Source organism: Callorhinus ursinus, unplaced genomic scaffold (genome assembly GCF_003265705.2).
Source record: "Callorhinus ursinus isolate GAN/ISIS: 27379988/994484 unplaced genomic scaffold, GSC_fseal_2.0 scaffold70, whole genome shotgun sequence".
Lineage (NCBI taxonomy): Eukaryota > Metazoa > Chordata > Mammalia > Carnivora > Otariidae > Callorhinus > Callorhinus ursinus.
Window position 1 is genome coordinate 1,498,514 of NW_027397132.1, and position 17,599 is coordinate 1,516,112.

At 43.2% G+C, this 17,599-nt stretch overlaps 2 protein-coding genes across 6 annotated transcripts in view; one reads left to right on the plus strand and one right to left on the minus strand.

The window, feature by feature from the left end:
- Nucleotides 1-17,599, minus strand: part of EIF2AK1 (eukaryotic translation initiation factor 2 alpha kinase 1) — a 34,472-nt gene that overhangs the window by 6,205 nt on the left and 10,668 nt on the right. For 3 of the 4 annotated variants that reach the window (XM_025863787.2, XM_025863784.2, XM_025863786.2), the window contains 9 exons: nucleotides 16,434-16,567; nucleotides 15,035-15,072; nucleotides 14,225-14,324; nucleotides 13,625-13,705; nucleotides 12,792-12,891; nucleotides 12,189-12,246; nucleotides 11,573-11,894; nucleotides 10,272-10,410; nucleotides 6,162-6,262 (listed from right to left, as the gene is read on the minus strand). In XM_025863787.2, coding sequence (XP_025719572.1) covers nucleotides 6,162-6,262; nucleotides 10,272-10,410; nucleotides 11,573-11,894; nucleotides 12,189-12,246; nucleotides 12,792-12,891; nucleotides 13,625-13,705; nucleotides 14,225-14,324; nucleotides 15,035-15,072; nucleotides 16,434-16,567 — 1,073 coding nt within the window. The remainder of the gene's footprint in view (nucleotides 1-6,161; nucleotides 6,263-10,271; nucleotides 10,411-11,572; nucleotides 11,895-12,188; nucleotides 12,247-12,791; nucleotides 12,892-13,624; nucleotides 13,706-14,224; nucleotides 14,325-15,034; nucleotides 15,073-16,433; nucleotides 16,568-17,599) is intronic. The other variant, XM_025863785.2, reaches the window with a different exon arrangement.
- On the plus strand, nucleotides 1,340-4,817 carry ANKRD61 (ankyrin repeat domain 61). Of its 2 annotated transcripts, none has more exons than XM_025863789.2 (3): nucleotides 1,340-1,555; nucleotides 2,425-2,522; nucleotides 3,715-4,817. In XM_025863789.2, exons 1-3 carry the CDS (start codon nucleotides 1,340-1,342, stop codon nucleotides 4,658-4,660), a joined length of 1,260 nt encoding a protein of 419 aa, XP_025719574.2. In that variant the 3' UTR covers nucleotides 4,661-4,817. The 2 variants fall into 2 exon arrangements, with proteins under 2 accessions (XP_025719574.2, XP_025719575.2); XM_025863790.2 differs by having other exon boundaries at nucleotides 2,428-2,522.

Sequence of the window (17,599 nt, forward strand, 5' to 3'; positions counted from 1 at the left end):
GCTCAGTCGTTAAGCGTCTGCCTTCAGCTCAGTCATGGTCCCAGAGTCCTGGGATCGAGCCCCACGTCGGGCTCCCCGCTCTGCGGGAAGCCTGCTTCTCCCTCTCCCACTCCCCCTGCTTGTGTTCCCTCTCTTGCTGTGTCTCTCTCTGTCAAATAAATAAATAAAATCTTTGGGGAAAAAAAAAGAGTTTTCAACTCAGGAGCAAGTAGCCCCTCAAAAATTAAAAATCAGAGAAGAGGTTCTAAAACTTGGCTGAACATCAGAACCAGCAGGGGAGCTCCAAGTCCTTCCACAGACCAAGAGAGTCAGAATTCTTGGGGGTGGACACTGGCAGCAGTGTTATGTAAAGGTCCCCACGTTACTCCAAGTTTGAGAACCACTACCTCTGGCAGAGCACACCTTGTACACAAGTGCTCTTCGGCCCTGACTGGGCGTCAGAATCCCCTGAGAAGCTTGGAAAAACTACTGTCCTCTCCAACAAGTCAAAGACTGATTTTTTTTTTTTAAATGAGAAAACTTTGATATTTTTTAAAAGCTCCTAGATGATTCTTTTATGTTCGCCAGGGTTAGGGGCAATTAGGTCACCCTATGAAAGGCATGCATTCAGCACCAATTTAAGCAACCGGGACAGACCCCAAACTTCTCCTGATGGAACTAATCCTGTGCCACCAAAAACGTGCACCCATACTGCGGGGAGGGGGATTTCCACTCAAAACGAAAATATATTTAGGTTAAAAGTTGGGTTTTCTTACTTTAAATGTAATAATTTTAATTTTTTATTTTCATGTATAAATTGTTTTAGCTTTGTTTTTTTTTAAATAGCTGAATGGAAGAGAACACAGAAATAATCTTATGTGTAAGATGATAATTTGGGTACGTTTTTGTGATTGAGTCAAGTCTCAAAAAGTGTACTTCAAGGGGTGCCTGGGTGGCTCAGTCGGTTAAGCATCTGCCTTCGGCTCAGGTCATGATCTCAGGGTCCTGGGATTAAGTCCCGCTTCGGGCTCCCTGCTCAGCTGAGAGCCTGCTTCTCTACCACCCCTCCCCCGCCGCCCCTCCACTGGCTCGTGTTCTCTCTTTAATAAGTAAGTAAAATCTTAAAACAAAAACAACAGCAACAAAAAAAACCTGCCTCTATTTGACACTGTATGACCTGGGAACAAAGCCTGAAGAAGTTGGCTCTGAGATATAAATGAATCGTGTTCACAGATACGATTCTCAACAGTTCTAGAACGGTTCTAGAACGGAACTGAAGGGATCATAATGAGACTGAAATGGACCAATTCTGTCTCAAGTGGCCCCTGCACTTCCAAGTCCCCACTCTTAAGTTTTGCTCATGGGAAACATAACCAAGAGAGGCAGCAGGGAGCTGGTCGCTGACAGTGCCAACACCCTGGAAGAAGGCCCAGCTGCTGCCCTCCACACCAGACTCTACGAGGCCATCATGAGGGAGGACTGCGTGGTGATCCAGGTGCTCCTGAGAAGCCACCCCGTCAATCAGCCCATGACCATTCTGGCCAACTCCACCAGCTACCGACTACTTCTGAACCAGGTACCCTCCCCTCTGCTCTGTCACTTGTAGGGAAAAGACGCCATGCTTCGGAAGGCCCACCACCTAGCTGCTGTGAACTCATTAAACCTCCCCATGGTCCCCACCACCCCCACGGTGGGACACTTCAACTCCAGCACCCTGCGCGCCTCCCAACTGCCCCACGTACGCTGACGTGCGGAAAGAACCCGTTTGGCTGGTGGAACATTAATGTCGTCCTCTCAAATATACCAATGGTGATTACATCTGTGTGAAGGAATTATTTTTCCTTTTTGCATATGCTTTTTCATTTTCTAAATTTTTATACAATGATTATTACCTTTAATTTTTTTCCCCAAAAGTCACTGTCTCCTTTACTCCGCCTTCTTCCCTTACCTGGCAGTCATGCCGTAAAAAGTCACTACTTATTAGAGATGTATTTTAAGAACCAGAATAAACAGCTCTGCTCATCATGGAAGACACGCTGCATTATCTTTGAAACCCTGGAAATTCAGGTTTTACTACTGATACTCTGACTTTGGCAGTCTTAAAAAACACAAAACCTACTTGTCAATCACCCTGTGGGTTAATTTAAGGCTAAGTGACTTAGTAGCAATTACCATTACTTTTACACTATGAACTCTCCACAAGAATCAACTTGCAAAGTTTTACGTAAGTTATTTCTGTTGCATTGGTAAATCTGCATTTATGTTAAACACAATTTTATATGACTCTCACTGGTTTGGGGTCTTTTAAAACAGTCAAAAAGAAAATTTCAATGCACATACCAGAAAAATACTGAACTGAGATACTAAGTACACTTATTTCCTCTGACACAGCAGGCTGACACTGCACAGGCCTACTTGTAACGTAGTCTGCTTTCTCCCCCAAAGCAGATGCAGTCCATCATCCCCATTCATCTGGCTGCCGAATACCGCAAGGCGCAAAGTTTGCTTTGTTTGTTAGAACACGGTGCCGACCCAGAAGTCAGGTAAGTTAACTCAACAGCAATCAGTTCTCAGTGAGGATACGCATGATTTAGATGTTACTCTCCCCGGTAATGTCTGGACTCACCCATTCTTCGGGGGTAGGGACTACAAAATACCACGACCATGTCTTGAATGAACCAATTTCTTTACTGACTAGATGAGATACTTGGAAAAACTGGCAGTAATGCAGAAACACAAACCAGTCAGCCCAATTCAAGCATCCTGAGAATTAAGCGCTCAGCAATGATGCTGCAGAAAATGCACGAAGTGTTGGTCACAGCCCTCAGGGAGCTTAAAACCCTCAGTTAGGCATGGAAAATAAGTATATAGAAATAGACAATGAATTTTCTTTTTATTACCCATCATTAGAAAGTATACTTCATGAAAGAGTAGTTACCTCGTTCACCAACACGTCTTCACCACCTAAACTGATGCCTGGTACTAAGTGCCAATAAATAGGATCTAATGAATGGAAGAATCACATGGTGTAAAAACAAAATGACTTCTTGCCCCCATAACTTTAACAGAAAGTAAAGCCCCAAATTCTCAGCATGCTCCAGAAGAGCCCCCTGGCCTGTCTGGCTAGAACCCTACCCCCGCATGGCCCTGCCCAGCTCTGCAGACTCTCTCCCAGTCCTCCACAACTGGACATCACCGACGCAACCCCCCTCCTCCACAGGGGCTCCTCCGTACACCCTCTAGGGTGGTCATACCTCTTAGAATTTTGCCTATTTGCAATACTGATCTAGTTACTTAAATATTTTGTGTCTTTCATGCTAGACTGTCGAGCCCTGCAAAAGCAGGGACTCCGTGCTGTTTACCATTTCCCTAGCATGAGGCCTTACGCTAAATAAATATACATAAACTGAAAATCATTTTCAAATTTCAGTGGAACAGTCAGATGTTTGTAATAAACCCTTTTCTCTGCCAAAATAAAGGAATTTTGGAAGCATCCCTGAGAGATTTCAGTAGAGAAGCACATGAGGGCCATTGTAAAACCCTCACAGCACCTGAGTCCCCCCCCCACCAAAATGCTGTGATATCCCCAGAAACTAATGCAGATTTTCAAACACTTCAAAGAAGTAGGCAAGGGGAATCACTTTCAATAAACATTGCCTTCTTAAGTACTAATTCTCTATGTAGAACCATTTCCACCGGGAATATAGTGTAATCTGCGATCAATAACTATTCTAGGGACGCAAGAGGCCTCACCACGCTCCACCTGATGCTCCTGCACTGGCCAATCACTTCTACCACGTGGACAAAACCGGGGAACAGAATCCAAAGGATCCTGACAGACATTCAGAGTAACGCTGTGATGTGTCTCCGTATTTTGTGCGAACATGGAGCTCAGGTCAACGCTCGAGTGGACAACAGCAACAAACAGTCACCCCTCCACCTGGCCATAACCTACGGGACCTATCTGGTTCTCTCCATTTTAGCCCAAAATGGTGCCCACGTCAATGCCATTAACGAATCCAGCATGACACCCCTTCACATGGCTGCTGACATACTGAATAAGGAGATGATGGAAACGCTGATTGCCTGTGGCGCAAACGTTAACTGCGCCGTCGCCTCCACCGGGAACACAGCCCTTAAGCTGGCGGTGTGCACCGCATCGAGCAAAGCAGGCCGGCTGCTGGAGGCAGGCGTGAGCTGCATCCGTTTGCTGCTAATTCACGGAGCCAAAGTAAATGCCCGGGACCATGAAGGTCAAACAGCTATCCATGAGGCATGTTTTGGAGGCAGAGAGGCAATCATCAACCTCCTGCTTGAATCTGAAGCAAACGTTAACATACTAACAAGAAGCGGGGAGTCTCCGATATACATGTACCTCCAGCGCAGTTCCAACATAAGGGACACGGGGCTTCTTGCCAGACTCCTTTATCGCTCTTATCCTCTGAGACTGACCAATAACCAAGGAGTTCTACCTGCAGGAATCATGCTACCAGAATTCCACCTCTTAAGGGAAACCCTAATAAAGTTATCTCAAAAACCCTTATCCCTAGAAGACATCTGTAAAAGAAACATCAGAAATATTTATGGTGAGAAATACAAACAACACTTAAAGCAACTTCTCCCAGTGAAGATCTGGAACTCTCTATACAGTCATTATGACTTAGCTTACCTCTTGAAATAGGACCTCAAAGTTTCACCAGCCATAGAATTTCAGTAACACACCACATTTTCTGGCTAGACTCGTATCCAGAAAACACTTACCTTATCACGTTGTACATCCCAGATGTACAAACTGGTTCTTAAACTTTTTTCAAAAAATAAAATGATTTGCACATTAACTTTTCGTTCCCAAATATTCCTTTAAAGACATTTTTCACAACTTAATTTCTTTGTTCAAAAAGTAAGCAAATTAAAACTCTTCTGCCAGGGCGCCTGGGTGGCTCAGTTGTTAAGCATCTGCCTTCGGCTCAGGTCATGGTCCCAGGGGTCCTGGGATCGAGTCCCACATCAGGCTCCCTGCTCCCCAGGAAGCCTGCTCTCCCTCTCCCACTCCCCCTGCTTGTGTTCTGCTCTTGCTATCTCTCTCTCTGTCAAATAAATAAATAAAATCTTAAAAAAAAAATTGTTTAAAAAAAAAAAAACTCTTCTGCCAAAGAAGTAAATCTATTTTCTCTCTTTGATAGTCTTTTGTGGATAAGAACTGGAATAATCATAGATTTTTTTAAACAGCAGAAAAAAATTTCCCATGTTAAATTTCCTTTAAGTTACATAATTGTAGAAACAGATTTTACCTCTAAGGCTACAATAACATATGAGGATTTTTGTCAGCATTAAATACATTTAGCCTCATCTATTATATGAGTAACTCATAGCACACTCACTACCTGAAAAACACTACTACTCCTCCATAGAGAATTTTCAAATGCCCAAAGATCACTGCCTTTAAATTCAATCTAGGGGGCGCCTGGGTGGCTCAGTTGGTTAAGCAACTGCCTTCGGCTCAGGTCATGATCCTGGAGTCCCGGGATCGAGTCCCGCATCAGGCTCCCTGCTCAGCAGGGAGTCTGCTTCTCCCTCTGACCCTCTTCCCTCTCGTGCTCTCTCTCAAATAAAATTTAAAAAATAAATAAATAAATAAAAATAAATTCAATCTAGGGGGGGCGCCTGGGTGGCTCAGTCATTGGGCGTCTGCCTTCGGCTCAGGTCATGATCCCAGGGTCCTGGGATCGAGCCCCGCATCAGGCTCCCTGCTCAGCGGGGAGTCAGCTTCTCCCTCTCCCACTCCCCCTGCTTGTGTTCCCTTTCTCGCTGTCTCTCTCTCTGTCAAATAAATAAAAATCTTAAAAATAAAATAAAATAAATTCAATCTAGGGGCGCCTGGGTGGCTCAGTTGGTGAAGTGTCTGCCTTCAGCTCAGGTCATGATCCCAGGGTCCTGGGATCGAGCCCCGCATCGGGTTCCTTGCTCAGCAGTGAGCCTGCTGCTCCCCGCTTGTGCTCTCTCTCTCTCTGACAAATAAAATCTTTAAAAAAATAAAATAAGTTCAATCTAAAGTTCTGGACTCATGGGATGATGACTTATATAAAAATAATAACCCCCACCCTAAGTAAATGAAAGAGGATACGTAATTTCATTTAACTCAGTGAACCAACACCACGACCTCCCTGATACAAAGCACTTACCTTCAGATCTCTGTGTACAATTCCCATGTTATGTATGTAAAATACACCTTCCACCAATTCTTGAAAAATTTTTGTTGCAACACTGGCCATGACATAAGGACCTTGAAGGGAAAAAGGAAGTTTTATTTCTCTTTTTACTCATTACATAAACATCTAAATGTTACACAGTTCCAAATACATTAACCTAATTCAGATTTTCAACAAAGTCAACACACCTAAATGGTTTAAAATAAGCAGGAAGGGCCCCTCAGCTTGCAAAGAAACCATCACAAACTTAGTGCCCTAGTAAATGGACTTGGTGTCACTAATTTCACCCAGAACCCCTGTATTACTTTGTAAACCATTCTCAGGCATAAAATGGCTGAATTAAACTAGGTTTAAATCTCCTTCAACCCCTGACACTCTGGGGTTTAACACTGATAAATCTGGTGTCCTAAGCCTACTGTGGATTAAAGACCTTGTTACAAATAATGCAATCAGAAAAAAGATAAACTATGTTAGCTCAAGGAGTAAGCTCCCATTATATGGAAGATTTGGAATGCTGTATTTTCCAAAAATGACTGACAAATGAAAACAAAGTAATGGGAAAACAAGTAAATGGTTTAATTCATCTATTAATATGATGATATAATGACTGACTTTAGGGGTGGGAAAGTTTGGTAGGAACTAAAACAAATTGCTAAAGCAAAAAATCCTCGTTTTCCAGCTAAGTAAATTTGGTGATATCATAATAAAAACTTAATAGCTCTTGTCTCCTCAGCCATTTTACACCACAAATACATAACACAGAAATACAACGTGCTCCCTTTCCTCCTGGATGAGCCTACCTTACCTTGATATGCAGCTCACCTAAGCCACACTCTCCTTCTGCACCACCCAGCATGTAACTCAGGGATCTCAAGTCCTCAGGACTTGAGAAGACAGGAAACTCTGCGTGTCTGTGTGCATAAACACAACGGTCCCCCTTACAAGGGCCGCCGCTACCACGCCCCTCACGCTGCAGCAACAGCCTCTTGTCTACAGATGGAGGGCTTTGGGACTCTCACAGCCATTCAGATCAATTCCCTTCCTCTGGTCTGTCTGTAACAGGTTCTCATTTTAACCCACCTAACACATCCAAACAGCAGGCCCCTGTACACGGGCCCGATCAGGTGAGAACACCTTCTGTTCCCTCAGCAACGCATCCTTTGCACAGAGTGCTTCAATCCTCACACCCTATCAAATGGGATGATTCACATTTCACAGCGGAGGAAAGAGGCTGAGAGCAGTTACCAGACTTGCCCCAACACCGCCAGTGAGTGCTAGAGCTAGGATTCAAACCTGGGTCTACCACGTATGGATTGTTGGGGATGAGTGATATAAAACTATACTTGAGGGACACCTGGGTGGCTCAGTCATTAAGCGTCTGCCTTCGGCTCAGGTCATGGTCCCAGGGTCCTGGGATCGAGCCCCGCATCAGGCTCCATGCTCCGCGGGAAGCCCTGCTTCTCCCTCTCCCACTCCCCCTGCTTGTGTTTCCTCTCGCTGTGTCTCTGTCAAATAAATAAATAAAATCTTAAAAAAAAAATTAAAAAACTATACTCGAGGGCGCCTGGGTGGCTCAGTTGGTTAAGCGACTGCCTTCGGCTCAGGTCATGATCCTGGAGTCCCGGGATCGAGTCCCACATCGGGCTCCCTGCTCAGCGGGGAGTCTGCTTCTCCCTCTGACCCTCTTCCCTCTCGTGCTGTCTCTCATTCTCTCTCTCTCAAATAAATAAATAAAATCTTTAAAAAAATAAACAGAAGTCTTGCTTTCTTTAAAAAAAAAAAAACTATACTCGATAGGAAGGTACACAGCCCGTGGGGAACACTACCAAGTTAAACTTTATTTTAAAATACTTTTCAAAGAAAAATATGCGGGGCGCCTGGGTGGCTCAGATGGTTAAGTGTCTGCCTTCGGCTCAGGTCATGATCCCAGGGTCCTGGGATCGAGCCCCGCATCGGGCTCCCTGCTCCGCGGGAAGCCTGCTTCTCCCTCTCCCACTCCCCCTGCTTGTGTTCCCTCTCTCGCTGTCTCTCTCTCTGTCAAATAAATAAATAAAATCTTTTAAAAAAATAAATAAATAAAATTTAAAAAATTTAAAAAATTTAAAAAAAAGAAAAATATGCACAATGATAGCAGTGATCTCCGTATCTTGCCCTCCCTGTTTTCATAGGCTTATCGTCCTGGACGGTGAAGATCGGAGTTACCCAACCCATCATGAGGGATTCATTACTTACTTTCCAAATGGAAGTTTAAAGATCAACAACTGCATACAGGGCCTTAATAAGCCATTCTTCTTTTTACAGAGACATCTGCACCTAGCACTATGATGCTCACACAGCAGAGAATACAACTGTACAGGACACTAAAAATACCCACTCATTACTTGCCACGACTGAACTAAGCAAAGTCTGGTTATGTCCTGATTACACAGTAAACCAGAGAAGCAGGGAGCGTCGCAGAGATACTTGAGTGCTTGAGGGAAGCATTCTGTTTCTGCCTCCCTTGGAAGCTAATCTAAGATCCTGGGTGTGTTAAATGACCTATATTTTAGACTAAATAAAGGGTTAGAGTGTCAATAGGCGTGAACAGCAAAAGATTAATAATTAATATTTAGCTGGGTCTTTACTTAAAATCAGGTCAATTGCATCCCCAGTTTTGATCACTTAATACAGTGATTTTCAACTTTGGCTACACATATCAACAAGAGAATTTCCAAAAAAATATCAAAGGCCAAGCCCTATCCCATATCATATAAAAATTGCTGGTGCAGGGCGCCTGGGTGGCTCAGTCGTTGGGCGTCTGCCTTCGGCCCGGGTCATGGTCCCAGGGTCCTGGGATCGAGTCCCACATCAGGCTCCCTGCTCAGCAGGAAGCCTGCTTCTCCCTCTCCTACTCCCCCTGCTTGTGTTCCTACTCTTGCTATGTCTCTCTCTGTCAAATAAATAAAATCTTTAAAAAAAAAAAATTGCTGGTGCAGTCCCTGACAACACCCTTTAAAAAAAAAGAAAGACTTTACTTGTTGGAACAATCTTAGATCTACAGAGAAACGGAGACCATAATACAGTTCCCACTTACCCGCCACCCAGTTTCCCATCATTAACACCCACACTGGTAGGGTACATCTGTCACAGTTAATGCACCAAGACTGATACAAGTCCACAATTTATTCACATTTCCCCCAGTTTTTATCTAACGTCCTTTCTCTGTTCTAGGGCTCCATCCAGGATACCCACATTACATTTAATGGTCAGGTCTCGTGAGGCTCCTCCAGTCTGTGACAGTTCCTCACTTTTCCTGTTTACAAGGACCTTGACAGTTTTGGAAAGTACTGGTCAGGTATTTCATAGAATGTACCTACGCCGGGATTTGTCTAAAGTTTTCTTACAATTAGACTGGCATTAAGGGTTCTGGGGAGAAAGACCCCAGAGACACAATGCCCTTCTCATCACACCTTCTCAAGGTCACACTATGAACAGTTTTCACTGCTGGTGCTGACCTTGAACACCAGCCACAGTCACCTCAGCCAAAGTCATGGTGGTCGGCTTTCTCCACCTGCTTTTCTCTTACTCTGTCTTATCAACATCTTTTTTAAAGCTCCCCAGGTGATTCAATTATGTGGCACAAGATAAGAACTAGTATTACAATAATTTTAAAAATTATTAACCTAACAGAGTCTTTCCTGCAGAAGGAAGGGGATCTGAATCTTGAGAGAGACAAACTTTTCACCACCTACCCTTCTGTAAGGGTTTCTTCAAAGGTATCTTTTTGTAAGAGTATCACGTCAGGTTTAAAAAATAAAATATTTAAATTTCTTCCTAAAAAAATTCTAAAAGACCTTTTATGCCCAAAATCAACCTAAATTCTAGCACATTACTGCTTAGGAATCCACAAACTATGTCTTTATCTCAGAGAAAATGAACTTCCAAATACCTATATGTTCTTGAAAATGTTGAAATAAACACAATTGTTTCGAAAAGGTGATTTTTTTCCTGAGTCTAAAGCACCTGCAGGTAGTTCCTACATCGGAAGATCCGCCGGTGTCGCCATTTCCTAGCCCAGTGTTCCAAGATCCACCTGTTACTCACATGCAGATTCGTCCACATACTCCCGGCCCCGCTGGTTTCTCTCAACTATCCAGTCCCACAGCGAGAGCTCGCACAGCTGCATCTGGATGTGCAGCATCAGGTGGTACTGCACCTGGGGGACAAGACGGCTGGCTCCCACCTGGGCACAACTTGCTCACATTATTCATTCAGTCAATAGGTATCACTTGCCTCCGCTAGGCCAAGCAGGGGGCTACATGCTCAGGAAAGAGAGGACAGACACACATCCGCCCAAGAAGCCCAAAGTCTCGTGAAGGAGACAGAGGAAGAAAGGAATGCCTCAAACGGTGCGTCAGAATGCAAGCGAGCAGGGGGAGGCCTGGGCTGCAGAGCGGCACAAGCTCCCGAAGGTGACACTGAGGCCCTGGCGCGGAAACGATCAGGTCTGCTCGCCACATGCAGTTTCTAAAGCTCAGACACAGCGTCAGAGAATGGCTGGGGACCACTCTACTGCTCTCTGAGCACCTCAAAGTAGATGCGCATTTTGGAGGCCTCGCTGTGTCCATAAATAATTTGTTCAAGGAAAAGGCAAGCAAAGTTTAAGCTCACGACAGCGCATGCGTTTCGGCACTAAGGAAAGTCCCAAATGTAGTGTGGAGAAATGGAATGGTTCTGATGAAAAGTCCCTCAAATTCCACTCCTGTGTATTCAGGTGACTCTGTTCAAAGTTTTGTGTCTCATAAAAAGCACATGCACGGAGCCACATATTCCTGGGCAACAAGAATTAATTCTGCATGCGCATATACAGATGGCATATCCGGTTCTGTAATGCCAGTGTACCAGATTATACAGAGACCCTGTTAGCATTCAAGTCCTTTTTAACACTAAGACTCCACACCGGGTAGAGCATGTGGCATATGGATGTGACCCTCAATGAGAGTGTCCTGAAAACAGACCTGATCTCTCCTCTCCTCAAGTCACGTTCCAAAATAGAGGTCTTCATGCATAAATGTATTTGCATAGCATGATAAGAACACACAACAGAAACGGTGTGAACAGTGCTTCCAACTCCAGGGGCACAAATGAGAAGAAACAGAAGTGGCCAGAAAAGGATTAGCAGGCGTTAACTAAGCAAAGGATAGAAGACCCAACACAAGGGCCACAGGCCAGGGAGACAGGCCAGGGAGACATGGCGGGGAGAGGCTGACAAAGACAGATGTGGGCGGGGAGGAGCCAAGGTGCACAGTCAGCTTGGAAGGGAGGCCACATCTAGTCATGGGTCCTCCACACTATGACTATGGGTGAGCATCAAATCATCAGTAGGTTCTGGAAAAGTGAACTACCTCTGTCTGCCCCGACAAACTTAAGTTTTCAGAAGATTCCCCGGTGGATGTGAAATTCTCTTCTAAGTCAGAATGATGCCTAAGTGGCAGCTGATGTTCAACAATCGATCTGGAAGGCAAATCAGCCAAACCATTTCCTTGGAGCAAACTGGATGATTCAAATTCACAGGCGGTTCTTGTGATTAAATTGGTGCTACAGTTCACCAATCTGTTATTCTGATTGTCAATGCCAGATTCTCCTAAAGACTTTTCTTTTTCTGAGGTGAACTCGGCAAAGATAATGGATGAGCTGTTACTTTCATCATTTTTAACATGCTGATTTCTGGAGGGAAAAAAAAAAAAACAGTAAAGATAAATATCAATGTAAAAAAAAAGATCAAGAGTAACTCAGCTGTCCCTTCACACCTACATAAATCTCACTGGTAAACTCTGGAAGCACAAGCACATGGCATCAGATCTCTCTAGCAGCAACATTTATTGAAAACACTGGCAGGAACTAGCTGAGAGGAAGAAGCCATTTAGCACTTTGTAATGAAAATGAGCAAAAAGACAAAGACAACTTGGTGTAGGTGACAGGTTACATCTAACGTGTCAAAGTACACACCCCTCCACATACCTGTCATCCTCCTCGTCTGAGATCACTTCCAGAGATGGCAGCTGAATAGAAATTCTATCTGCAAAACAAAACAAACAAAAACCCATCTTCAAGCAGCCTAGCTTTCTAATTTATGGTCGAAGACAGAGCTAAAATAACACCAAATGAGACCACAAGTCTAAAAATGTCAATACTTTCTAGGAAAATACGATACAACAAGCTTATTCAAATGCCTGGCACATTTTAGGAACTATAAAAACAGAGCTGTTCAACTACGCTGGGGGGAGGCAAACTTTCTGTAGAGGGCCGGGAGTAAGTGCTGTATGATTTACAGGCCTTCCAGGACTCAGTGCAGCTACTCGGTTCAGCTGTTGCAGTGCAAAATCAGCCACAGACAACACACGGATGAATGAGCCTGGGTCCTAACATACCTTGCTCATTGACATGAAATTTGAATATCCTATAACTTTCACAAAGTATTCTTCTTTTGATTCCTTTTAAACTATTTAAACATGTAAGAAAACACTCTCAGCTCTCAGGAGGCAACGAAGCAGGGGCAGGCCGGGTTCGGCCCACGGGTCGCAGTTTGCCAACCGGACAGCCATACCATCTGTAACGGCTTACCTTGTGTTTGGGCCACGTGAACATGCTCTATCCAAGCAGTGTGATAGCCTACGATATTAGGATGCTGAAGGCCTGCTAGCACCTTCACCTCCCGCAGGACCTAAAGAGGAAACGCACTTTGATCTGGCTTTCACTAACTTGTTCAATGTGCATGGCATCAAATACTACTTCTTCCAGAACAAAACAATAAAAACCCAACCAAACAAGGAGTCTAAACTATGTTAAAATAACCAGACTATTTCTGAGAGACAAATGGAATTGTTACAGCAACAAAGTAACTTACACATATCTAGCGCTTCATACTTGCCATAGCCCATTTATGTTCATTCTCTCGTTTCATTCCTCCCAGTAAGTCCAGGGCTTGCTTCAGCAGCACATATACTACTAGTAAGTCCAGTCCTGCTGTCACCACTATGTCAAGGACAGGAGACCCAAGTGGCTTAGAGGGGGGCGCCTGGGTGGCTCAGTCAGTTAAGTGTCCAACTCTTGGATTTCAGCTCAGGTCATGAGCTCAAGGTTGTGAGATCGAGCCCCGCACTGGGCTCCATGCTGAGCGTGGAGCCTGCTTGGGATTCTCTCTCCCGCTCCCTCTGCCCCTCTCTGCCATTTACACTCTCACTCTCTCTTGCTCTCCCAAAAAAAACTTTTTTTAAATAAAAAATTAAAAATTAAGTCAAATAAAAATTTGGTTTTGATGTTTTTTATGTAACCCACTTTTAATAAACTTAGCAATCCACGACACCTAGTATTTGCCAAATACACACACACATAACTCTTTCAAAAGGATCTAAATACCCCATTATTCAAAGTAAATACACTTTAAAAAAGCATACCTTCATACAATCTGTTTTAGTTGCACCATTAATCAGGATTTTTTTAATTGCATAATACTGACCATCTAATTTATTCCTGACCTAAAAAGCAGAGGAAAAGAGAAAGCATATTGTGCCATTAAATTCAATTGAATAGAGCAAGTTATTCTAACCTGAGTTTAAGATACAAACTAGCTAAAGAGATAAAATTAAGCGAAAGACAAGTGTCTTTACTATGTTCAGGAAAGTCAGCTACAGTTAGCTAGACTAGAAGCTTCCAAACTGCACTGAGACTCCCAACTCCTATAGACTCTAGGTCTGAAAAATGGAAATGTCAGCAAAAGAAGTACGTGAGGCCCAAAATACAAAAGCACAGCTTTCTCCCATGATACATTTTTAAGTAAATTAATGTGGTTTCCAGAATCTGCCTAAACCACCAACATGGTTAGGAAAAAGTTAAAACCTGCCCACTTCCCTATAAATGACAAATCTTAGGGAAAAGTAAGCACACATGATTTCTAGGAACTTCCCCTGGAGCACTTTAAATAATAATCATGAGAACAACTTCTCAAAACACATTTACTCAGAGTAGGAGGTCAAAACGGATTTGTGGAAAACAACCTTGTACACTCTTCCGTATCCACCTTTTCCTAAGATGGCAAGCTCTTCAAATTCATTTAGGTAACGTGAAGTCTGTGCTTCAAAGGCTATTTCCCTGGACCTAAAAGTGAAATACAAACAACCAAACAATATTAAAACATGAAAGAACCAGGTGCCCAGGATATTTCACATTCGCTGTAACACTAACCTGCCAAACCTTACTGATCACTAAATTATGATGCTTTGAAAAGATGAGCCAAAACAAAATTTTTCATTCTCTAGGAAGAAAATGATTTGCTAAGCAAATCAACATGTAATAAAGATAGCAAGGGGACAAAACAGAGTTAGCAAAGGGATCGTTAATCAAGTACGTTACCAGTAATTAGTATTCCAATTAGAAATTATCAATGTTTTAAAGCAGGAATCCTAAGGATGACAAACAGGCAACAGTTGATTAGCTGAGCTCAGTAATAAATTTACTTATATTTCTTAATGAAAAATTTCTTAATGAGTTATAAATTTTAAACTAGCATTTCTCACATATAGCCAAAATTCAGTGTTGTTCCCCTGACAGACTATCAGTGCTCTGAATTAAGGGTGGGGCTTATGGAATCCACACAGAAGGGGGGGGGGCATAGGGGAATGAGAAGTAAAGCAAATCTTGGAGCAGTCATTAATTTCTGAGAATAAAGCTTTTTTTTCATAAAGTACCCTAACTACATTATTTTTAACTCCAAAACTAATTTCTGATTAATTCAGAATCAGCTCTTAACCTTAATTTCTTTCGGACATTTTACTCTTTGCACAATCACGGAAGTATCTGACACATACCTGATCTTCTGGATATGAGAATTATCCTCACAAGGATCCTAAAATCAGAAAACTACTTTTAAAAGCTTTTTAGGCAAATTTCATGAAATGAGGACTCTAACAAAATTCAATGTCACATTAATAGTCCCAAATGTTCAAACAATATTTAAAAAAAGAAAAACATTCTGGCTATTTCTGAAAAATATCACGAAGGGGTTTACAATTGAAAACATTTGTCTTAACCAAAAGATCACTACTCTAAAAAAGCTATATTCTTGCCATCCACTGATAAGACGAAGAACTTACCAAGGGGCTCTACCAGCAAGTAATTCTGACTTCACCTTCAAGACAGATGCAGAAATGGACCACTTCTCATCTCCACTGCTACCACCCACTCCAAGCTCCTATCACCTCTTGCCTGTTTGACCACCTGCCCCCCTGCTTCTGCCTTTGCCTCCCTGCATCTATTCTCAACAGCGCAGCTGCGGTGGTCCATTAAAATGTAAGTCAGATCAAGTCACTCCTGGGCTCAAAATCCTATAAAGTTTCCTACTTTACTCTCTGAGTAAAAAACCAAAGACGTGGGCGCCTGGGTGGCTCAGATGTTCAGCGTCTGCCTTCGGCTCAGGTCATAGTCCCAGGGTCCTGGGATCGAGCCCCGCATCGGGCTCCCTGTTCCGTGGGAGGCCTGCTTCTCCCTCTCCCACTCCCCCTGCTTGTGTTCCCTCTCTGGCTGTGTCTCTCTCTGTCAAATAAATAAATAAAATCTTTAAAAACAAAAACAAAAAAAACCCAAAGACATTAAAATGGTCTCAAGACCCTCCTCCATCTGTCCATCCGCTGCCCTCCTAGCCCTACCTTTACCATATTGTCCCCCTGCTTACTCTACTCCAGCCACATGGCTGCCAGTCAAGCTTCCCAAACACACCAACCACACTGCAGCCTCGGGAATGACTGATCCTCTGCCCGAAGGCTCTTTCCTCCAGATAGGTGCATGTCTCGTATTCTCAACTGCAGCTACTAACTTCAGTAACTGACCACCTTGTATATAACCCACACATTTTCTAAGCCCCTTCACTGCTTTATATTTCTCCTTAACCCTTACCACCATGTATGTAACACCCCCTTTATTTTTATGTATTTTTATTATGTTTCTATTGCTGACTGCCCCCTCATCAGAACATAAGCTCAAAAAAAAAAAAAAAGCCCCAATGAGGGCAGGTGTTTTTGTCTTTTGTCTGTTTCATTTGCTGCTTGAATCCCAGCTCCTACAAGCCTAACACATGGTAAATACTTATTGAATAAATCAAGGTTAACATTTTTATAAACCTATTATAACCAGGACTTCATAATGCTTTAAAATACAGTTCTGAAATTAAAATGTTTTTGTCATACACGAAGTTTGTATTTTAGTGCTTACCTGACGAACTCTCTCTTTAGCAGACCTCATTAAATGAGTAATAGCTCTGTTGTGGTGTAGCCTCAACGAGCTGAACTCATCACTACAGGTGAAAGAAGACAGCAGCCCCATTTTGATAAAGGTCTGGCAAAGCACTAGAAGAAGAATATGGACAACTATTATCAGAAAGGCCATCAATAAAATGGCAATTTTAAAGAGACTACAGAGTAATAATAGCTCCTATGAAAAAAAACAAACCAACCAACCTCGGGGCACCTGGGTGGCTCAGTCAGTTAAGCGTCTGCCTTCAGCTCAGGTCATGATTCCAGGGTCCTGAGCCCCTAGCCCGTTCCCTGCTCAGCAGGGAGTCTGCTTCTTCCTCTCCCTCTGCCTCCGCCCCTCCCCCCACTAGTGCTCGCTCTCTCAAATAAAATCTTAGGGAAAAAAGACCTCTATAAGAAAAAAGTTACATTTATACACATTACAGTGTGGAAATTAACCCTAGAGAAGGAACAATGGGTACTTTCGTTGTTCAGGAGCTCATCTAGAATTACCTATTTGATACTGAGCAGTCATTTGTTTCCCATGCCTGGTCAGCTGGTAAAGCATGAAGCTCTGTTTTTAAAAAGGCAAGAAAAAATGTAAACTTCAGTACTAGTCTCCTGACCTTCAAATACATAACCTTTCGCTGACAGGCAGCAAGAACAAAGGCAACAATGAAAACATGATTAGAACTGACTACAAAAGTGAATTACTGTTTTCGATGGTGGGCTGATTATCTCTAACCAACAAATAGCACATACGAGATGTGCATAGACCAAACACTAGGGGAAAGTTCAGTCTGACATCACAACACCAGGCTCCTCAAGTTTCTACAGAAGTGCTTGGCTTTTACTTATTCAAGGAATACAGAAACCGCAGTGAATATTCTTTCTTTTTTTTTTTTTTTTAAGATTTTATTTATTTATCTGAGAGAGAGAGAAGGAGAGATAGAGAGCACGAGAGGGAAGAGGATCAGAGGGAGAAGCAGACTCCCTGCCCAGCAGGGAGGCCGATGCGGGACTCGATCCCGGGACTCCAGGATCATGACCCGAGCCGAAGGCAGTCGCTTAACCAACTGAGCCACCCAGGCGCCCTTTATTTTTTTTAATTTAAATTCAATTAGCCAAGGTATAGTACATCATTGG

Bases quoted from the DNA above. Each gene is read 5' to 3' on its own strand.
- ANKRD61 (XM_025863789.2), top strand. From the start codon at position 1,340: ATGGGAAACATAACCAAGAGAGGCAGCAGGGAGCTGGTCGCTGACAGT. The intron at 1,556-2,424 runs GTACCCTCCCCT...TCTCCCCCAAAG, and splicing joins ACCGACTACTTCTGAACCAG to CAGATGCAGTCCATCATCCC. The intron at 2,523-3,714 runs GTAAGTTAACTC...TAACTATTCTAG, and splicing joins GGTGCCGACCCAGAAGTCAG to GGACGCAAGAGGCCTCACCA.